This window comes from Haliotis rubra, unplaced genomic scaffold (assembly GCF_003918875.1).
Source record: "Haliotis rubra isolate DU_JTF1 unplaced genomic scaffold, ASM391887v1 Scf138, whole genome shotgun sequence".
Taxonomy (NCBI): domain Eukaryota; kingdom Metazoa; phylum Mollusca; class Gastropoda; order Lepetellida; family Haliotidae; genus Haliotis; species Haliotis rubra.
Window position 1 is genome coordinate 508929 of NW_025765314.1, and position 20234 is coordinate 529162.

Consider the following 20234-nt stretch of genomic DNA (forward strand, 5'->3'; position numbering starts at 1 on the left):
ATATCCTACAGTGAAAGGTATCTTAAGAGAAGTATGTGAATGGTTATATACCGGCTATATGTAGTGAGCTGCTTACAGCGCCGTGGTTGATATAAGAGCATGCATGCATATATGTTTTATGGTATCGATCACATAGACTGTGAGGGGTAGCACTGAGCACACGGGTGGACACGGAGTCGGGCAAGGCTCCCCCAGTTGGTCTAGACTTGTGAGTAAAGAGCAACCTGTTACAGACAACTACTGGTTAGGTTAGACGTGATGCTGTTAGAGACATGTAGTTTTGGTTATGGTACAGTATGACACACAGGGGAGTACATGATGTACATTTGGTGAGCAGCACATGGGGTTGACAGACGTAGGACGAAGGTCTTCCAGATCCATTAAGAGATTCTGCTGGGTATTAGTTCACCTATCACGCACATCTTAAAATTTCATATTTTTAATTTAAGATACAAACACCACTTAAATAATTAACATTTCCACCTTTAATAATAACTGTAATCTAATATCTAATGTTACAAAAATATTACATGCAGTATGAATACTTTTATGAAGTACTTCTCAGACCCTTTTCATATTTCATAAAACGTGTTATTATTTGTTATTATTTGGTTTCAAAATATTAGTTGGTGTGTGCGTGACAGGAGAGAGATTGTACAGTAGAGAGAGGGTTAGCCGACACCAGGAGATAGGCTACATGACCCAGGCCTATAAACGATTGTTTACGAGTTCAGGTCCCAAGTGAAAGAGCCGTGACGTGGACGTGTGGACGGACAAACATATTGACATGTACTGAGCAGAACATATAGTAGTATACCCATAACATCTACCTTGACGTATTTGGGAATTGTACAAATCCCTCGCTGCAAATAAAATCATCGGAGTACTATCTGAATATGAACACTAGCTCTCACATACAATAGTGCATATGCATTCATAGAAAACAATTAAGACAAAGTAGAAGCCTCGTTTTCTCTTTATCTACATAAGAAATCAATAGAAAAGCGATCAGATGTAAAATACGAGCATAATCTACTTCCTCGGCCGTCTCGGTTACATTTGATGTAATAACGTTAACCTAACCGCAGAGAGGAATTCCTGGCCAGCGGGTACATAACCTTATACAGGCTAAATACGGCTGTATTCCAAGACTGATTACATATCTAGTTCAACTAGGATTGGCTGGGAGATGGTGTGGATACGCACTTTGACAAACAAGTCGAGTTCTGGATTTTCTTTGCAGAAACGGACGAGGGTAAATCCGGTTCGCTCGACCCCAAGGTTCAGTTCCGATCTGTGGAGGAATAGATTGATGCATGAGGACCTTAATCCGTAATATTCTGTAGTTAGTTACAGTAAGACATATCAGGCAGGGGTTCAAAAATACCCTCGCCCGACACCCGGGACAAGTCAGTTTTCATTTCGGGCAATCAAATAATGGTATCTTACTTGTCCGTGGGCTACTAGATAATTTCCACTTATGGTTTCAAACTGCAAATAAACTTGGATATAATTTCATATCTGCTCAAAATGTAGCTATTAAATTTCGCAATGATAATAAAGCAGAGTTATCTTTCTTTGCTATTTATCACTTTTCAATAAATAGTCCAGTAAACATTAACATCAAATATCATGTTGATATATTCTTTCATAATTACATCAGCATGATTATTTCATAAAATTTAAAAAAAGTGGAAAATTAGTCAGGACATGTTTTTTTCTTTCTAAAATCAGTCGCATGATATATACTGCTTAACATTTGTATAGTCAATGAATCTAGATCTGAAAGCATGCCATGAAGGTTTATGTTGATACCAGTGTGAGAAATAGCCACTGGTCCGCTAGCCTGTGGCTAATAAAAATCCAGTCAGGCCAGTAAATGTCCACAGTCACTGGCAAGACTGGCTAGTGAATTTTCATGGGGTCATCCCTCCGACTTGTTACGTTATGACACACTTTTAAATCATGCAAGATTATGGCCTGATTAATATTCCTCATTTTATCAGCTTCTTGGTGAAACCCATGTCTACATTAAAATTTCGGGCTGGTGAATTATTTTGTGGCTAGTAACTTTCAGGCATTGCTAGCCCGACTAGCTGGCAAAATTTCGCATACTGGTTGATACCTTTCCAGTACAAGCTACATTCATGAAGGCATTATAGAGAATCATACACGACGGTCATGAGCAACACGTGGTGTAACGATTAGTACACAATTAGCAGATCTGCAGGATATATAGTATCACGTCAGTTTAGACATTTTAGGATGTAAAATGCAGATGTGTACTGATTTTAGGATATCTAATGTTTTTATAGCTCATTTTATAGCTACCATTCAACATTGGGTTAAGATCAACTCCCTCAGATCATAAGAGTGTATGATAAATATCTACACAATATGATCTCTTGGACATAAATGGTGATTACCTCTATACCCCCAACAACGAAAAACGATATTGAAGTAAATTCTCGTGATTAGATACGTCAACATTTATGTCACAGACTGCTTATTTAATTATTAACACACAAACAACCGAAACAACGACACAAACCCAACTGTCATCAGTCAGAAAAGAAACAATAGTCTCTAAATATGGGCTAACTTTAAAAATACTTTATTGTTTACTGAAACATGGGAAAAACAATTGCTTATTAAACCATTGGAATCCCACTTAATCGCTTGCAATGTATTTGCCCTTAAATACACATGTTTATATATACATTTAAGGCAAATCGAGATATCGGACAGGGTATTGTGTGGTAGGACGCACGCATGCATGCACACACACACACACACACACACACACACACACACACACACAGAGAGAGAGAGAGAGAGAGAGAGAGAGAGAGAGAGAGAGACACACACACACAGACACACACACACACACACAGACACACAGACACACACACACACACAGACACAGACACAGACACAGAGAGAGAATATGTTGATCCCTCGCTTGCATTTGGTGTTTGCCTCTTATGCGTCACATAGACATCCCAGGAATGGACTTTCCATCCAACCGACGATGATCTTGTTATTGATACACTCGTTGAACCACATGAGATGATTACACAATAGATTGTCTGAACACTAAGTGGTGGACTGCCATCGATTATGTATCAATAACTAACTTGATGATAGCCAGTAGGTTATTGGACGTGTTAGCAGTTCATTGACGTAACCAATTATTTTGTAGTCACCCTCGTTGGATACTAACTGATACATTTCAGTCGCAGACGATGGCATTGCGATAATTAGTGAGGGAATATTTATCCAAAAACAGATTCCGATCACGAGAGAACAACGGTTATCTGTCTGCAATGTCCATCGCAGTGTAGAGTGCACAGCAAATAATGGTGATTACAGTGTCCATCCATATATAATGAAATGGTTACAGTGTCCATCCATATATAATGAAATGGTTACAGTCCATCCATATATAATGAAATGGTTACAGTGTCCATCCATATATAATGACATGGTTACAGTCCATCCACATATAATGAAATGGTTACAGAATCCATCCATATATAATGAAATGGTTACAGTGTCCATCCATATACAATGAAATGTTACAGTCCATCCATATATAATGAAATGGTTACAGTCCATCCATATATAATGAAATGGATACAGTCCATCCATATATAATGAAATGGTTGCAGTCCATCCATATATAATGAAATGGTTACAGTCCATCCATATATAATGAAATGGTTACAGTGTCCATCCATATATAATGAAATGGTTACAGTCCATCCATATATAATAAAATGGTTACAGTGTCCATCCATATATAATGAAATGGTTACAGTGTCCATCCATATATAATGAAATGGTTACAGTGTCATCCATATATAATGAAATGGTTACAGTCCATCCATATATAATGAAATGGTTACAGTGTACATCTATATATAATGAAATGGTTACATTCCATCCATATATAATGAAATGGTTACAGTGTCCATCCATATATAATGAAATGGTTACAGTCCATCCATATATATGAAATGGTTACAGTGTTCATCCATATATAATGAAATGGTTACAGTGCCCATCCATATATATGAAATTCTTAAAGTGTCCATCTATATATAATGAAATGGTTACAGTCCATCCATATATAATGAAATGGTTACAGTGTTCATCAATATATTATGAAATGGTTACAGTGTCCATCCATATATATGAAATGGTTACAGTCCATCCATATATAATGAAATGGTTACAGTGTCCATCCATATATAATGAAATGGATACAGTGTCCATCCATATATAATGAAATGGTTACAGTCCATCCATATATAATGAAATGGTTACAGTCCATCCATATATAATGAAATGGTTACAGTCCATCCATATATAATGAAATGGTTACAGTGACCATCCATATATAATGAAATGGTTACAGTGTCCATCCATATATAATGAAATGGTTACAGTGTCCATCCAGTGTCAACTGCATGAAGCCAGCGAGCTGTAAGTAGGATGTTTGTTTGACTGGAGACTGACACGACTGCCCTTCATGTCGGATATATGTTGAGATGGTTAATTTGGTTATCCAGTCACTTTTGTTAAGTAATTTACTTCCAGGGACCGTGAGAAGACGTTTAGTTAAGCGGTATTGTTTACTTATTAGTTAACAGGACTCTAATAGTGATAATTAATGAAGAAATTTGCCGGGACCAAAGAAAAGTGTTTACTTATCAGGTCTGTTTAGTTAAGTGGTCTTTACTTAGGCGGTTTCCACTGTATAATGAAATGGTTACAGTCCATCCATATATAATGAAATGGATACAGTCCATCCATATATAATGGAATGGTTACAGTGACCATCCATATATAATGAAATGGTTACAGTGTCCATCCATATATAATGAAATGGTTACAGTGTCCATCCATATATAATGACATGGTTACAGTCCATCCACATATAATGAAATGGATACAGTGTCTATCCATATTTAATGAGATAGTTACATTATCCTTCAGTTTATGGTGAGATGGTTACAGTGTCTGTGATATTGTGAAGACGTTACAGAGTCCATCACTATATGGTGAGATGGTTACAGCGTTCATCACAATATGATGACATGGTTAGAGTGTTAATCACAATATGATTACATCGTTACAGTGTCCATCATGATATTGTGAAGACGTTACAGTGTTCATCACTATGTAATGCGGGGAATACAATACAATTACGCAGGACTTTTCTGTGTAGTTCTTTGATTTCAAGGCTTGCCAGGCGAAACATCTGGTCCGGTGGTTATGTAGTTTACCACTTGGATGAATACATTACTTAGTCTTGCATTATTTCTTTTCGATAAATGGTCTATTAAAAATCAATTAAATGTGTAGTCAAACGTAATTCAGACAAAATAACCATCGCTGGACGCGAAGAACACAATTTGGCCACCTGAAGATGTTACCTGGATACACCGTCCATTATTAAAAGGATTGTCGGGTACAAGAGATACCACTATACAGTAGTTCTGATGGATTCGATGTGCATGGCTGTAGTGCTCTTCACACACTGTAATGCTAACTGGGCGTGTAGTTGACAATATACGGTGCAATGGCTTGTGACAGAACCGTAAGCTGACAATAAAACCGGCAATTCAGCACTGTCACAAACCCTCGTGTACATCAGTCACAGATGCATTACCGTACAGCTACGCATCATTTAGTTTAACTGCCAAATTTGATTGTTCTGATCGTTTGAAGCAGCTACGGAATCTAAGTCATAAAATGAAGATTTCGCTTGTTGATGGATATATAGATGCAAATATTAGCAGTTCCACGTCATGATCAGTGGCGGTAGCTGTCACAATGCCCATAGGGCATCTGGTGATGTACTGGTAAAACGTCATTGATCCAAGTATATAGCTGCTTTTACTGGAATTTTATTGGTTGTAAATGGACATAACTCGCCTTTGTTCCCAATTCCCGATATGATCCATTCGAAATTAGTTCTATTAATGGCTGAATATTTTAAGTTTCAATTGATATGCAGGCATGTGAAAAGTTCAAAAATATATCTCATTATCGCGTGAGACATTAAAAGATGCCGTGAGAACGAATTTGAGCGCAGTTAATAAGAGTGCTTCTTCCGATGAAATAATCTGGTCGAAATATTATTTATGTGAATGCGTGGATTTCATGAGTTTAACATAAAAGGTGTTTTTTTTTCCAAACTACACCAGACTGGTTTTCCTCTTGACGAAAACTAGGTTGGGTAGAGACGTGATCAGGTCACCTTGAGATGAAAAACACAATGTTTTGAAGACCTATCTTATGAGTGAGCGGGTGAGTTATGAACAGTATTCCAGTTATATCTCGGCGTGCCTGCTTGATCTGGGAGGAAATCCCGAAGTAATCAGTAAAACCTAGAGTGAGTGAGTTAACATTTACAGTCACATCGGCAATATTTCAGCCATATCGTGACTAAAACAAGTTTATATTCGCTATAAATACATGTAAATTATAAAAAGTTTGTCAACAAAGGACAGTTAAACAACTTTACAGATTATCACAATTATGAATATAAAACTACATGTAGTATGTAAATTTAAAATATTTTAACTACAGAAAACTTAACAATGTAAAAAACAGGTTATAGATTGCCAACAGCTGAAGGTAGATCACCATACTAGGGGCCATGGGTAAAACCTAGAAAGATAATATGGTGAGTCATGATTCCAACTCATATGTTTCTTGCGTACCCAAGGGACGCGACTGTGCGTAGTGAACGGCAGAGTCCTCTGGGCCACCGTTAGCCCGACTGGTATTGGTATTGCACAACGTATCAAAGAGTCAGTGATTATTGCGAGCTGAATCATCAGTAATCGCTTCTAAGACGGCGAATCCTGCTTCTTTAATATACGTGTTGGCCTATCACACATGTCAGTGGTGTTGACAGAATCGTCCATATGAACTCTTCTAACAAACAACAAAACTGTCGTTTTCCACCATAAAATCTAATGGTGCAGTTTATGTCTAAGACTTAATCAACATTGGCTCTAACGATCCTTTCCTTATTTGTTATTTCCGGGCCAGCTTTGAGCCAATCTTTAATTTCAGAAACCCACGGCCATCTTAGTGCTGCTTCAAACAACGGAGAGTCAGATCTTCAGGGCGAGGTGTCGTGATTCATTGACCATGATATAACCAGTTAAACCAAATACTGCAGGGATCTGACTTGCAAAGGATGTAGACTCAAGGGACGTGTTCAAAGGTTGTCAAACACTATCACTTTATATGGAATGATTGACCGATAAACAAAACGACCTCGTTAGGTATTTCGCTCTTGATGGCTATCCTGAATCTGACATGGTTTCTACAAAGAAGCGCTTGCCTTCTTGACTTTAGGATGTAACTCTTTGAGAAAGTAGATCCACGCGAATAATTGCCTCTGACATTGATTGAAGAAATCAGTCTAAATATAGAACTAGCGTTATTGTCGATATCAATTTTGGAGTTCACTTCTGACATAATGGCTCACATTCATCATCCTGTCCTAACTAGGTTTGTAGAGACGTAACAGTTTCCGACGGGCTGACCGAGGGACAAGACGTTCCTGACTTGGTAATAGGGCGGACAATGTACCCATCAGCGTCTTTCGATATGTTTTGGGACCTACTTTGTGGACATGAAACTTCTTTTGAGGGTTTGAGTTTGTGGGCTAACTGTACAACCATGTCAGAGTCAGAGAAGTATCACAATAAAACTACTATACTGGGTTCCGATAGCTGGTGTGAGGCAGACCTGAACTTTGTCACCATGACACAACCTGGAACCTTGAATAATGAAAAGGACGAACCGTTAGGAGGAAACAATTGCAATCCCGGAATATTGTCGAGCCCTTGATAGGCAGGTAAATACCGTTAACCTAGATCTGCAGGTGTTATACAATAGGGAGTCATATTTCGTCCTGCATTGACAGGCTGAATTCAGTTTAGGGGTCATGTTTCGTCCTCAAATTACAGGTGATTAGGAGACAAGTTTAGAATTGCATGAAAGGTGAGATATACTGTGAGAATAGAAGTGACACAGTAAGAATTCAAGTTTAGACAAATATTGGAGAGGCTATACATTCGGGAATAATGTCTATTCCAATAAGAGAAGTTACACAAATGGGAATTATGTCTATTCCAATAAGAGAAGTTACACAAATGGGAATTATGTCTATTCCAAAAAGGGAAGTTACACAAATGGGCTTTATGTCTATTCCAATAAAGGAAGCTATACAATAGGGAATAATGTCTTTTACAATAAGGGAAGGTATACGGCAGGGAATACTGTTTAGACTTTCATAGGCATGAGTAATGCATTGGGGAATTAGGTTTAGACTTTCATAGGCATGAGTAATGCAGTAGGGAATTATGTTCAGAATTTTACGTCATGATTTTTGCAGTAGGGAATATGTTTAGACTTCACGGGCATGATCAGTTATACAGTTAGGAATAATGTTAAGACTTCACGGACATGAGTTATACAGTAAGGAATAATGTTCAGACTTCACGGACATGAGTAATGCAGTAGGGAATAATGTTAAGACTTCACGGACATGAGTTATACAGTAAGGAATACTGTTCAGACTTCACGGACATGAGTTATACAGTAAGGAATAATGTTCAGACTTCACGGACATGAGTAATGCAGTAAGGAATAATGTTCAGACTTCACGGGCATGAGTTATGCAGTAGGGGATCATGTTTAGACTTTCACGGGAATTTCAAGATAAACAGAAGGTAGCCATGTGACGACCTACCCGAAGCTGGCGACATCGATCTGGAAGGGCATGCTGGCATGGAAGTAATGGCCGGGGGACTTGATACTCTCGAAACATATCTGGTCGTAGATTTGTACCTGGAAAACACATGTGACAAACAGTATTCATACTATTTACTGGGATACTGACTTACCAACTTTAGGAGATAAACATACTGGGCAAACATACTCAATACTGTAGAGATCCAGTACTGGGTATTCTTATGCACTGACGTTTTATAGTAAGTGTAGAGCTTGGAAGATTTAACATCTACGTACTCTGAACAGTATACGGATTCTATTTGTTCTGTTGGAAATGTATTGTGACATGTAGAGATTGCATTCTGTACCCTTTAACTGCAATATTACTTTCAGCTACCCAGCGAGAATGGTTCGAATCCAACATTTATCTGTATTAAACCGAATCCAAGTACACTTAAACTTTTTTAAACCCAATTTTATCAATCGGATGGTTGTAAGTATAGCATGGACCCCATGTGTGACATCTGACAACTTGCAATGTTTAACTGTAGTGTAACGACAGCCAAGATAAGGAACATCCTGAAGTAGTGTAGCAATGTTCATGCTCTATACACCGTAAATACTGTATATTCTCCTTTTGCATTTTCCTGTATCCGTCTGTGAGTGCACAATCGGACCTCAATGTTTGGCTTGTGTTTCTATATGCAGAGGTGACTGGTATATATGACTGTGGATTTGAGTCATATTTCAATGGAGGTGCGTTGTTTTAGATGAGTAGATGAGTTGTTGTACTGTACGGGTGAGATGTTTTACTTTGGAGGTGTGAGGTTGTGTGACTTTGTTGATTGTATTGTATTACTGTGGAAATGAGACGTGTCACTGTGGAGGTGAGCCGTATTACTATTGGGATGAGGTGTTTCAAGGTGGATTTGAGTTGTGTCTCTTTGGAGGCAAATTGTATTTTACTTTAGAGGTGAGCTAACACTATGGGTGTGAGTTATCACTGTAGAGATGAGCCGTTTTACTGTGGAGGTTGAGCCGTTTTACTGTGGAGGTTGAGCCGTTTTACTGTGGAGGTTGAGCCGTTTTACTGTGGAGGTTGAGCCGTTTCACTGTGGATTTTGAGACGTTTTCATGTGGAGGTTGAGACGTTTTACTGTGGAGGTTGAGACGTTGTACTGTGGAGGTTGAGACGTTTTACTGTGGAGGTTGAGACGTTGTTGAGACGTTTTACTGTGGAGGTTGAGACGTTGTACTGTGGAGGTTGAGCCGTTTTAATGTGGAGGTTGAGACGTTTTAATGTGGAGGTTGAGACGTTGTACTGTGGAGGTTGAGACGTTGTACTGTGGAGGTTGAGCCGTTTTAATGTGGAGGTTGAGCCGTTTCACTGTGGAGGTTGAGACGTTTTAATGTGGAGGTTTTCATGTGGAGGTTGAGACGTTTTAATGAGGTTGAGACGTTGTACTGTGGAGGTTGAGACGTTTTACTGTGAGAGACGTTGTACTGTGGAGGTTGAGCCGTTTTAATGTGGAAGTTGAGCCGTTTTAATGTGGAGGTTGAGACGTTTTAATGTGGAGGTTGAGACGTTGTACTGTGGAGGTTGAGACGTTTTAATGTGGAGGTTGAGACGTTGTACTGTGGAGGTTGAGCCGTTTTAATGTGGAGGTGGAGACGTTTTAATGTGGAGGTTGAGACGTTTTAATGTGGAGGTTGAGCCGTTTTACTGTTGAGGTTGAGACGTTTTAATGTGGAGGTTGAGACGTTTTAATGTGGAGGTTGAGACGTTTTAATGTGGAGGTTGAGCCGTTTTACTGTGGAGGTTGAGACGTTTTCATGTGGAGGTGGAGACGTTTTAATGTGGAGCTTGAGCCGTTTTAATGTGGAGGTTGAGACGTTTTAATGTGGATTTTGAGACGTTTTCATGTGGAGGTTGAGACCTTTTAATGTGGAGGTTGAGGCGTTGTACTGTGGAGGTTAAGCCGTTTTACTGTGAATTTTGAGACGTTTTACTGTGGTGGTTGAGCCGTTTTACTGTGGAGGTTGAGACGTTTTATTGTGGATTTTGAGACGTTTTCATGTGGAGGTTGAGACCTTTTAATGTGGAGGTTGAGACGTTTTAATGTGGATTTTGAGACGTTTTAATGTGGAGGTGGAGACGTTTTACTGTGGAGTCAACTTACCACTTCCCCTTCTGACTTGACCTTGTATTGAGGTAGGATGCGGAATTGGGCATTTTTGGCGTTGAAGTCTTGTAACATGATCTGTAAAAGAGGCACCGGTTATAATGAGCCGATTGTAATTAAAATTGTCATTGTAACATAATATGGAAATGACATATTTTTCATATCATGTCATTGTTAGAATAATTCGTTTTCGTTCACGTAAGTAATGTAAGGAACCCTTACACTTAAGTAACTTAAGGAGAGAGAAAGAGAGAGAGAGAGAGAGAGAGAGAGAGAGAGAGAGAGAGAGAGAGAGATATATATATATATATATATATATACATACAGAGATACACACACATACATACATACATACTCATACAGAAACACACATACAAACACACAGATACACAATTACACAGAGAAACGCACAGACACATAGACACACATACGAACAAACAGCCATACACCCAGACATACAGACACATACAAACACACAGACATAGTGGTACACACAGACACACACACATATACACATACACCCAGACATACAGACACATACAAACACACAGACATAGAGGTACACACATACAAACACACAGACATAGAGGTACACACAGACACATATATACACATACACCCAGACATACAGACACATACAAACACACAGACATAGAGGTACACACAGACACACACATATATACACATACACCCAGACATACAGACACATACAAACACACAGACATAGAGGTACACACAGACACACACACATATACACATACACCCAGACATACAGACACATACAAACACACAGACATAGAGGTACACACAGACACACACATATATACACATACACACAGACACATACAGACACATGCATACAAATATAGACTCACGCAGACACAGTCAGACAAACACACATAGCATATTCATCAGTTACTATCCCTTATTTATTCACGATACCCCCACGAATGCAGAGGTGTTCTCCTCAATTGCCCAGACAGGAAATGTCGTATTTGTCGACTTACTGTCACAAGTAATATTACCCAGTAATATTGTCCTCACTGTTATGTAGTTTAGTTCAGATAGCAATGCATCCATGTTTATCACGTTACAAAAAAACCAAATCGCAGCAACCCAGACTTTTTGATGCACCCCAGATGACTGCTATCACAATGTCGAAATGGGTCTGCGCAATTTTAATTCAGAAAATGAATCCAAAATCGGATTAGCATCGATCCTAATTTCGAACGTTCCCAAACGAGATGCGGTTCAGCGTTATGGGATGTTACGGGGGAATATCAAGCTGATTAAGAAGTGTTATTAAAGCTGAGATTCAGACCCCAGTATCTCATTTCCCCTGGGGGAGCGAAAAGTCACCAGGCCCACTTCTAATACGACGCTCCCATCACTGATCATCCCGCTCATTAGATTACCCTAATCACTTCCTGGTTAGGCTGGCTCCTAGTCACCACTACCAGCAGTTGTTTAAACAACACATGTAGGGGAGATTCTTTCGGATTAAGTGTGTGATACCTGTGACTGTATCGGGGGCAGTGTTTATTTTCCGAGTCTGACAGTGGGGAGAAGGTGCATGTGTGTCTGACAGACACTCCACACATCCGATTCGCCACCCAGTGAATGTTTTACTATCAATCAATATTCTCCGTGGGTCGGCGACTTTGATGTCGTCTATAAATAGCCCCACCAGCTTACATTTATTATTGCTGTTTTGCCCTCGTGTTAGAAGACCCAAGCACATGACTTTTGATAACGCTGAAAAAACATCCCAGGTTTGAACAACGGAGGGGGCCGGTAGACACAATTAGTTTTCAAAGTGATATTTCCGTTGCTTTGGGGAAAACGAATTAAGAATTCATACAGATAATTCTTTAATGTCCCATAGAAACATCTATGAATTATGTCTTTGAGCTGTGTGTAGCATATTGAAAACTTCAAATGAGGTCGTTAGTTTGTTAATTGTATGCCACCTTGTACTCCAGTGCATTCTGGGCGTTTACATATTTTTCAGAAAACTTTGGCATGGAAATTAAGACAAATATTCGAAATGTTTCATGCTAGCATCGCAAGATTAGATCGTTGCTGAGTCGTAATGTTTTCTGCTCTATTATCTTCTTCAAAGAAATGTGTTGGAGATGGTGACGATAGGATGTTGATGCAAGAGAGGAATGCCTCATCACGTGACTGTATCCATCATGGGGCTGGTTGATACACATGTAATCTGTCCGACTGGGCAACTGTGCTGGGGAGCTCTGGTGATAACGGACCCTTTTCGATTGGGATTCAAAGGATCGACGGACTATAAGGCAGTGACTCTGCATTATTTAAAAAGCACGATGTATTTGGCAGTCTAAGTATGTTATAACATACTTTCTTACCCGCTTAGCACATGCTCCAATTGGTGCTGCACTTTTTCAGTAAAGTACAGATTCTAGTACTTTTGTTGGGTTGAGTCCCAGTCGGAATTCGAACCCACACTCTCAGAACAGGCACCTAATCGCCAGAACGCGGCATTGGGCATTCAAGCATTTTACCTGCTAGTTCAATTTTATGTGTATCATGGAATGTTTATTTCTATTCTTATATTTACGATTTATTCCTTTTTTTCTAATTGTTTTTGTTGTTTAACGCCGCACACAGCAATATGTCTGATATACGACGGTAACTCTGGACCAGACACACCAATGATTGATATCATAAACAGCGTTCCACGTCACCTGGTATGATCACGTGCTATCGGCCAAGTTACCGAGCCTCATCTCATGACCCACGTTACTGGCGTATGTCACTGGGCACCTTCTAACGCAGATCCAGAAAATGTAGAGATACCGCAATAATATATATAGAGAGTCGAAAAACGCTTGTATAACATAGGAAATCCGTGCTAAACCTAGAGTCCATTGTACGATTCCGACCATTTCATATGCATGTGTTTATGAACCCCCATAGAACATTGATGCTACCAGGTGTTGGGGAAGCGGGGAGGGTCTCCTGCCCCGCCTCATCCTCCCCATCTGTGTAACGCACGTCATCCCCGCTAGGAACACCGCTGAGCCACACACACCACACCCCTCCCTGTTCCATACACTATAGATATGCCTATAGATAACGTTGTTCATGGATATATAGTCCTGTACCTACCATCATGTTGTTTTTGTCCCGCTGACTGGTCTGTGATGTACACATGTGGATGTACTTGTTGGTGAACGTGTGTTTCAGCTGAAACAAACGCGGAAACAAATCAGTTTCATGAAGAAACCTATGTTCAATGGTATAATATTTACAAACTGAATGAATAACAACTTCTTTTATTTCATAAGTGTGACGTTGCAATACACATTCTTGTACCGCTGTCAAGCAGTACAACGTCGAACTTACGAAATAAAAGAAGTTGTTATTCATATAGTGTGTCAATATTGTACTTCCAACTTCTAAAATGCCACTGAAAGATGCAACGGTATAAGTAGCAATTCAGCTATATTTACTACCCAGTCTTTCACATCGCCATAGTTTCTCTGTCAAGACACTACAGTTTAGAAACTATGGCGATCAACGAATCTGGGGTATATATAAAGCTATTTAGTGTAGTAACACAATGTACTGCTTCCTTCCGTCGCTGAGGACATTACAATGCTTCCATTTCTTTCAAAATCCGGTGTACATAGTTACAAAGATCTGGTCATGCAGGGGAGGAAATAGTTTAAAGACAGCACCCCCAGTTGAAGAAATGCACTGATTTGTCTGGACAGTCTGCAGGGGGACCATGAACTAATCTGAGACCAAGTATGTTTGAATTTTGGGTTTAAATTAAAGCCGCAAAATCATGTTAGTGAAAATATAGAAAGAACTTCTAAATCCCTGATCCATGGTTCGATTTCGACCGTGTCATGACCACGTGTTTATGAGTCACTAACAAATAATGATTATACCAGATGTAGGGATTATACCAGATGTTGGGGGAAAGGTGAACGTATCCTGCCCACCTGTGGTACACACCACCTCATGTGTACTTTGATTTCCGTGTTGGATCAAAATTTAAGCTTTTACCCATTCTATGCTACGATGTGACAGACAAATTTTTAAAGTGTTTTAATTTATACCACCGTCTAATGAAAAATATGCGATATGAATGAAAAACGAAAAGCGACCATGAAACAAATGGAAAATAAATATAACATGTCACGTCAAAGGAACCCTATATATTTTAAAGTACATAAAACAATAAAATATATTTATATAGTGTCTGTTTTTTATATCACACCTTTATCACACATGCCTTTAAATAGCCCATACTGACAGCATCCATTAAAATGTAAATCTTATCGCCTCTGATAAACACAATTCGCTGCGTTGGTTTTTCCAGTCTGTTGTCTAGTTGCCGTTAGGAGGCAAGATGAAAGAAAGCAATATATCTGAGCACAATCGATGGCTTTTGTATCAAATACGTGTAAACAAGCCAGCTCAACGGAGGTCGTTCACATTGAGAGAAACGATGTCTTTGTACAGTCTTTGCTCTAAGAATCACCAGTCTTTTACTTGAAAGAAAGCAGTAACGTTTTGTTCAATGGGAGCCCTAAAGGCAGTTTATATCTCTTTATTCAGCGTCTTATTGAATCTTTACCAGAGATACATCTCGACTTCATTGTCAGACGTTTGTCTAAGTGTATAGAAGTGATTAATTGGTGTGAATAAAGTTTGTAATGACAGTTAAAGTACACCAAACTTCACCTATAACGCTGTCTTTATACAGATACGTGCTTCGCCCGGAGTTAATGGCTAACTGAATATTACCAACAAAACCCCGCGGACAAAACCTGCCACCGAGGAACACATTGCTCACCTATTTTTTGTCACATTACGGCATCTTCATCTTGTCCTGCTAGTCATTTCATTATAGGCTCAGTAAGGTGTTTATCAGTAATAGTGATAAACTGGTATTTAATTGTAATACATTACCTGGACTATTTCGCCGTATCGCACTTTTTTGCCCAGTTGTCTCTTCTGCTCGGCGGCATTGTCTGCATTCTCGGCCTCCGCGGCGTGCTACAGTGGAACAACATCATACAGGTAAGGTGATGTTTGACACAACATCCTTTTGAGGTGTATCAAAGAATGAAAACATAAGTGAATGCCTCTGATAAAGAAATATTAGTAATTGCATAAAGCAATCATTTGAAACACTGCCCCGATTCAATACGACCTCATATCAAAAACAAAATGTATAAGCTACATGTACATAACCTGTGAACGTGTAAATGGGATGGGTTTACAGCCATTTTGCATGATATATAATTGATGTTAAGGTCAGTACCTCTGATACAAGAACATTAGTAATTGCAGAAACCAAAACACTGTCCTGACACGGTCTGATTAATGTGGGAGCAGATCCCGAAGTGGTGTAGACGTTTGCTGCTTTTGTAAAACCTATGAGCACGGTTTGATGTGGTATATTATCAAAGGTGAATCTGGGATTTGGATACTAGTACACGACAAACGAATCCTGGCACGGCTAAGGTAGACAACTCTTTACCACGAATTCTGCCGTCTTAGATTACCATATTAAGGATCACTGTGTGTTGAAACTAAGTGAATAGGAACTCGATAGTTACATATTTCTATGCTCTTTACACAATACGTACCTGCATGAAATAATCGCAGTAATCAACCTTCTTTTCTAATGTTGTGCTTCATTCAATGGAATAATTGCGATCTTTTAATAGCGGATATTCTCTATAAGCCAGGTTTGTAACCTTAATATGTGTACGTTACTGAACGCCCTAAACTACCCAAATTGAATCATTAATCCTATTCCACTAACATTATATTTTCCTAACATGTAGAAATATTCCAGGTTTGTGGAATGATCACACATAATCACAGCCCCTTCGTTGCCACTCACAATCACTCGACACTTTGATGTAGCGCTCAGAGTGATAGCTCCCCCTCCCCAAGGGTCGTATCACCTCGCGCCTCTTTAAACAGTATTCCAGTTATAACACGGCGTGGCAGCTTGTTGTTCGAGGAGAGTCTGACCCCTGGGTCTGAACCACGTCAGTGTCTGTCTGTACCACGGTGCCAGTGTCTGTTTCTGTCCGCGTCTGAATCTGTGTCTGTCAGTGATTGTTTTGTTGTTTAATCCCACAGCCAGCAATATTGCAGCTTGTGACAGTCAGTAAATATACAGTATAGATAGAAATCCAACCATTGATGTTACTAGCATCGATCCACGCTGTGGAGTACGATATACCTAATCACCGATCATGATAATACTAATATAGTATATAGTATGGTTCTATACAGGTTTTTTCTCCATGCCAAATGTAAGCTGAAAGCGCACCAAATTCAGTGGGAGAGTTCATCGGCATATGAAAGTTAAAGGTGTGTTTTCAAACCAGACTTACAGATCGGAAGAGACTGAAGATTTAACATCTATAGGGACACAGTTCCACTCATGTGCTGCTGCAAAAGCAAAATAACGATGACCATTACGAACTGTGTCAACTTTTGGAACACGTGTAAACGTGGCGGCCCAACACACCTACAGGAAATGAGTGAGTTTGTTTAGTTTTACGCCGCTTTTAGCAATGTTCCAGCAATATCACGGCAGGGGACACCAGAAATGGGCTTCACACACTGTACAAATGCGGGGAATCGAACCCGGGTCTTCGGCGTAACGAGCGAACGCTTTAACCATGAGGCTACCCCATCGACCAGTAGCATGCATTGATTGGGTAGGAAAAAGATGAGTTTTCAGAGCATGGAAACACGAGCAAGGCCTAGGGGGTACGGGGGAGGTGTTCGTGTACGTGTGCGTGTGTGTGGTTTGGTGACGAGTCACGTTTTTTGGCTTCTCCGTACAGACTAAAGACGTCGTGTTCATAGACGTGGTGGGGTATTTTATGGTGGAAGCTGCATAAGGGAAGTGGACAGGTTTCGTGCCGAGAATGTAATGATGTGGGCCGCCATCTCCCGTATCGGTAGACCAGACCACCTAACGGCACAACGTTACACAGATGAAATTCTTCGCCCACACGTCCTTCCCTTTAACGTCAAGGAAACGTCATTTTTCAACACGACCCTCGACCGCACACGGCATGACTGACAACGGCTTTTTTTAGGTACCACAAGATCCAAATACTGCCATGTCCCTCAAAGTCTCCAGATCTAAACCAGACCGAACATTATGGGATGCTGTTGATCAACGTCTGCGATCACGTCAGCAACTGCCACAGAACCTCCCGTAGTTGGCAGGAAGACTGAGTGAACATTCCTCACGCTACAATTCGTAATCTGATTTGTTCCATGTGGTGACGATGTCAGGCAGTTCTGGACTCCTGTGGGGGCCATGGAACAGATGACTTCACCTTGACATTCGATGGTTCCATGTGTACCATGATGAACCCCGGTTAGTAGCAATGACTTGTGCCAAATGTGAACAGTGTATTGTGATCTTTTGGCTAGTTATATGATACATTAGTATGCATATGAAAACAACGTTTGCGTTTCTTTTTTTGTAGAGTATGTATAATGACATTTTTTTTGCCATTTAGTCACCACGAATGTCAATAGGTTACTGGGGGCATCATCTTACCTGGAGTTCCTTGTGTAGTTAATATCAGTGTTAACGTCTCTATTAGTGTCTAATAGTGTCCCAATGTCTGTTAGTATCTTTAGTGTCAGTGTCAGATCGGGTCCTACTGTCCGTTTCGCAGTGTTTGCGTCTACCAGTGCATTCGAAATCTCGGTGTCGGTCAATGTCGACTGTTCTCTGTTTTTGTCTGCCCGTGGTGCGGCATTACACAAAACATACTACCCGTCCGCCTCCACAGTGACCTACCTTGGCCTGTGCCAGGAGTCCCTTCTCCTCTGTACTCTCCGGATTGGCTGACGCCTGGGCGAGCCATTTCCTGAGCTTCTTGTTTAACTTGTACCTGTTCTGTATACAGATCTGGAACACCACCGCTGTGGGAAAGAGGGTACATTAATCAGTGTGAATGAGTGAGTGAGTGAGTCGACAAGGTTTTTTACATTACACATATTATTCGCCATTTCATTAGTGGAATCAAGTAGTTATTCATGATGTGAATAAGTGTCGTCACCATTCTCGTTATAATATCATTGTCATCATCATCATCATCATCATCATCATCATCATCATCATCATCATAAGTGATAATATTATTGTAATAGTATTGCTAAATAATGCCCCATGGGGCAAATTAACATGAGATAAACGGTCATTTCATTCGACGAGTTGGTTGAAGGAAAGCGAGGAACCCTCATGAGATTCAGCTTCTACTTCCATGAACTATTTCATTTTCGCAGCACGGCCTTGACCTACTATCACACATTCATCTGTCCGCGAGAACAATTGACAAGAAGACTCACTATCGCTGCCACATATTTGTGAGCGATGTGCATTTAGAGTTATCACCCTTTACATCTTGACGTTACAGCCAACGCCATATATGATGCATTTGAACAATAACTGCCCTGTTTTTCTGCCACCCATCCAGGCGCCGGGCGCCAAAAATATGAAGAACTCTGTCATCACGACAAGCTGGACATTATCAGGATTATATGAGAAGACTGTTTGTAAGGTTATTTGATTAGAGGCTAGATACGGAGGTTGAGGAACATATGCGTGAGAGACGTATGGATGGGATTTCTAAACAGACTGATAGGATTATGATTTTATTTCATATAGCATATTACTTGTCTTTTTATGTTCTTTGCTCGATAGATCCGGTGTATAATCAGATTAAAATATACGATACTGGCGTTATAACGACTTAAATACACTTTTATCGACGGATCAATTTCGGGTAGATTTCCCATAGGACATAACGATATATCATCGACCGCCGGGAGATGTAGAGGCCGTCTCAGATGCTGATGCTGATGGTGAGACATCCTTTTCTTCTCTGAGAGAAATAGAGTGATGGAAATTTGATGTCACTGGGTTCGAACCGGACTGATTGTCGGAGGACGTTGGCTATTGCTACCAAATGGCGATCACCCGTTATCGCCTTGACCAGACAATCCTGAGATAGGCCTTGAGCATCGCAGCTGGGATGAGTGACGAGCCTGACCACGTGTCGTTCGAACACAAACGATACGGGATGCATTCTATATTGTACAGTAGACCACCTCTGTGGTATACACAGAAAGTCGACGGCATACCAAAAGACATTAAAATATGGTACTTGTTACCTTGCTTGATGCCCAGCATTAAGCGATACAACTAAGGCAGGCACGAAATCAATATACTGCGTCTCAGTAGATGCC

The 20234-nt window shown here is 40.0% G+C and overlaps 1 protein-coding gene across 1 annotated transcript in view; it reads right to left on the bottom strand.

The window, feature by feature from the left end:
- LOC124268403 (inositol 1,4,5-trisphosphate receptor type 3-like) overlaps positions 1 to 20234 on the bottom strand; it is a 162395-nt gene that overhangs the window by 73418 nt on the left and 68743 nt on the right. Inside the window, 7 exon segments of the mRNA XM_046703374.1 lie at positions 831 to 863; positions 1207 to 1294; positions 8783 to 8880; positions 10944 to 11024; positions 14088 to 14165; positions 15903 to 15989; positions 18784 to 18908. Of these exon segments, the coding sequence (XP_046559330.1) occupies positions 831 to 863; positions 1207 to 1294; positions 8783 to 8880; positions 10944 to 11024; positions 14088 to 14165; positions 15903 to 15989; positions 18784 to 18908 (590 nt within the window).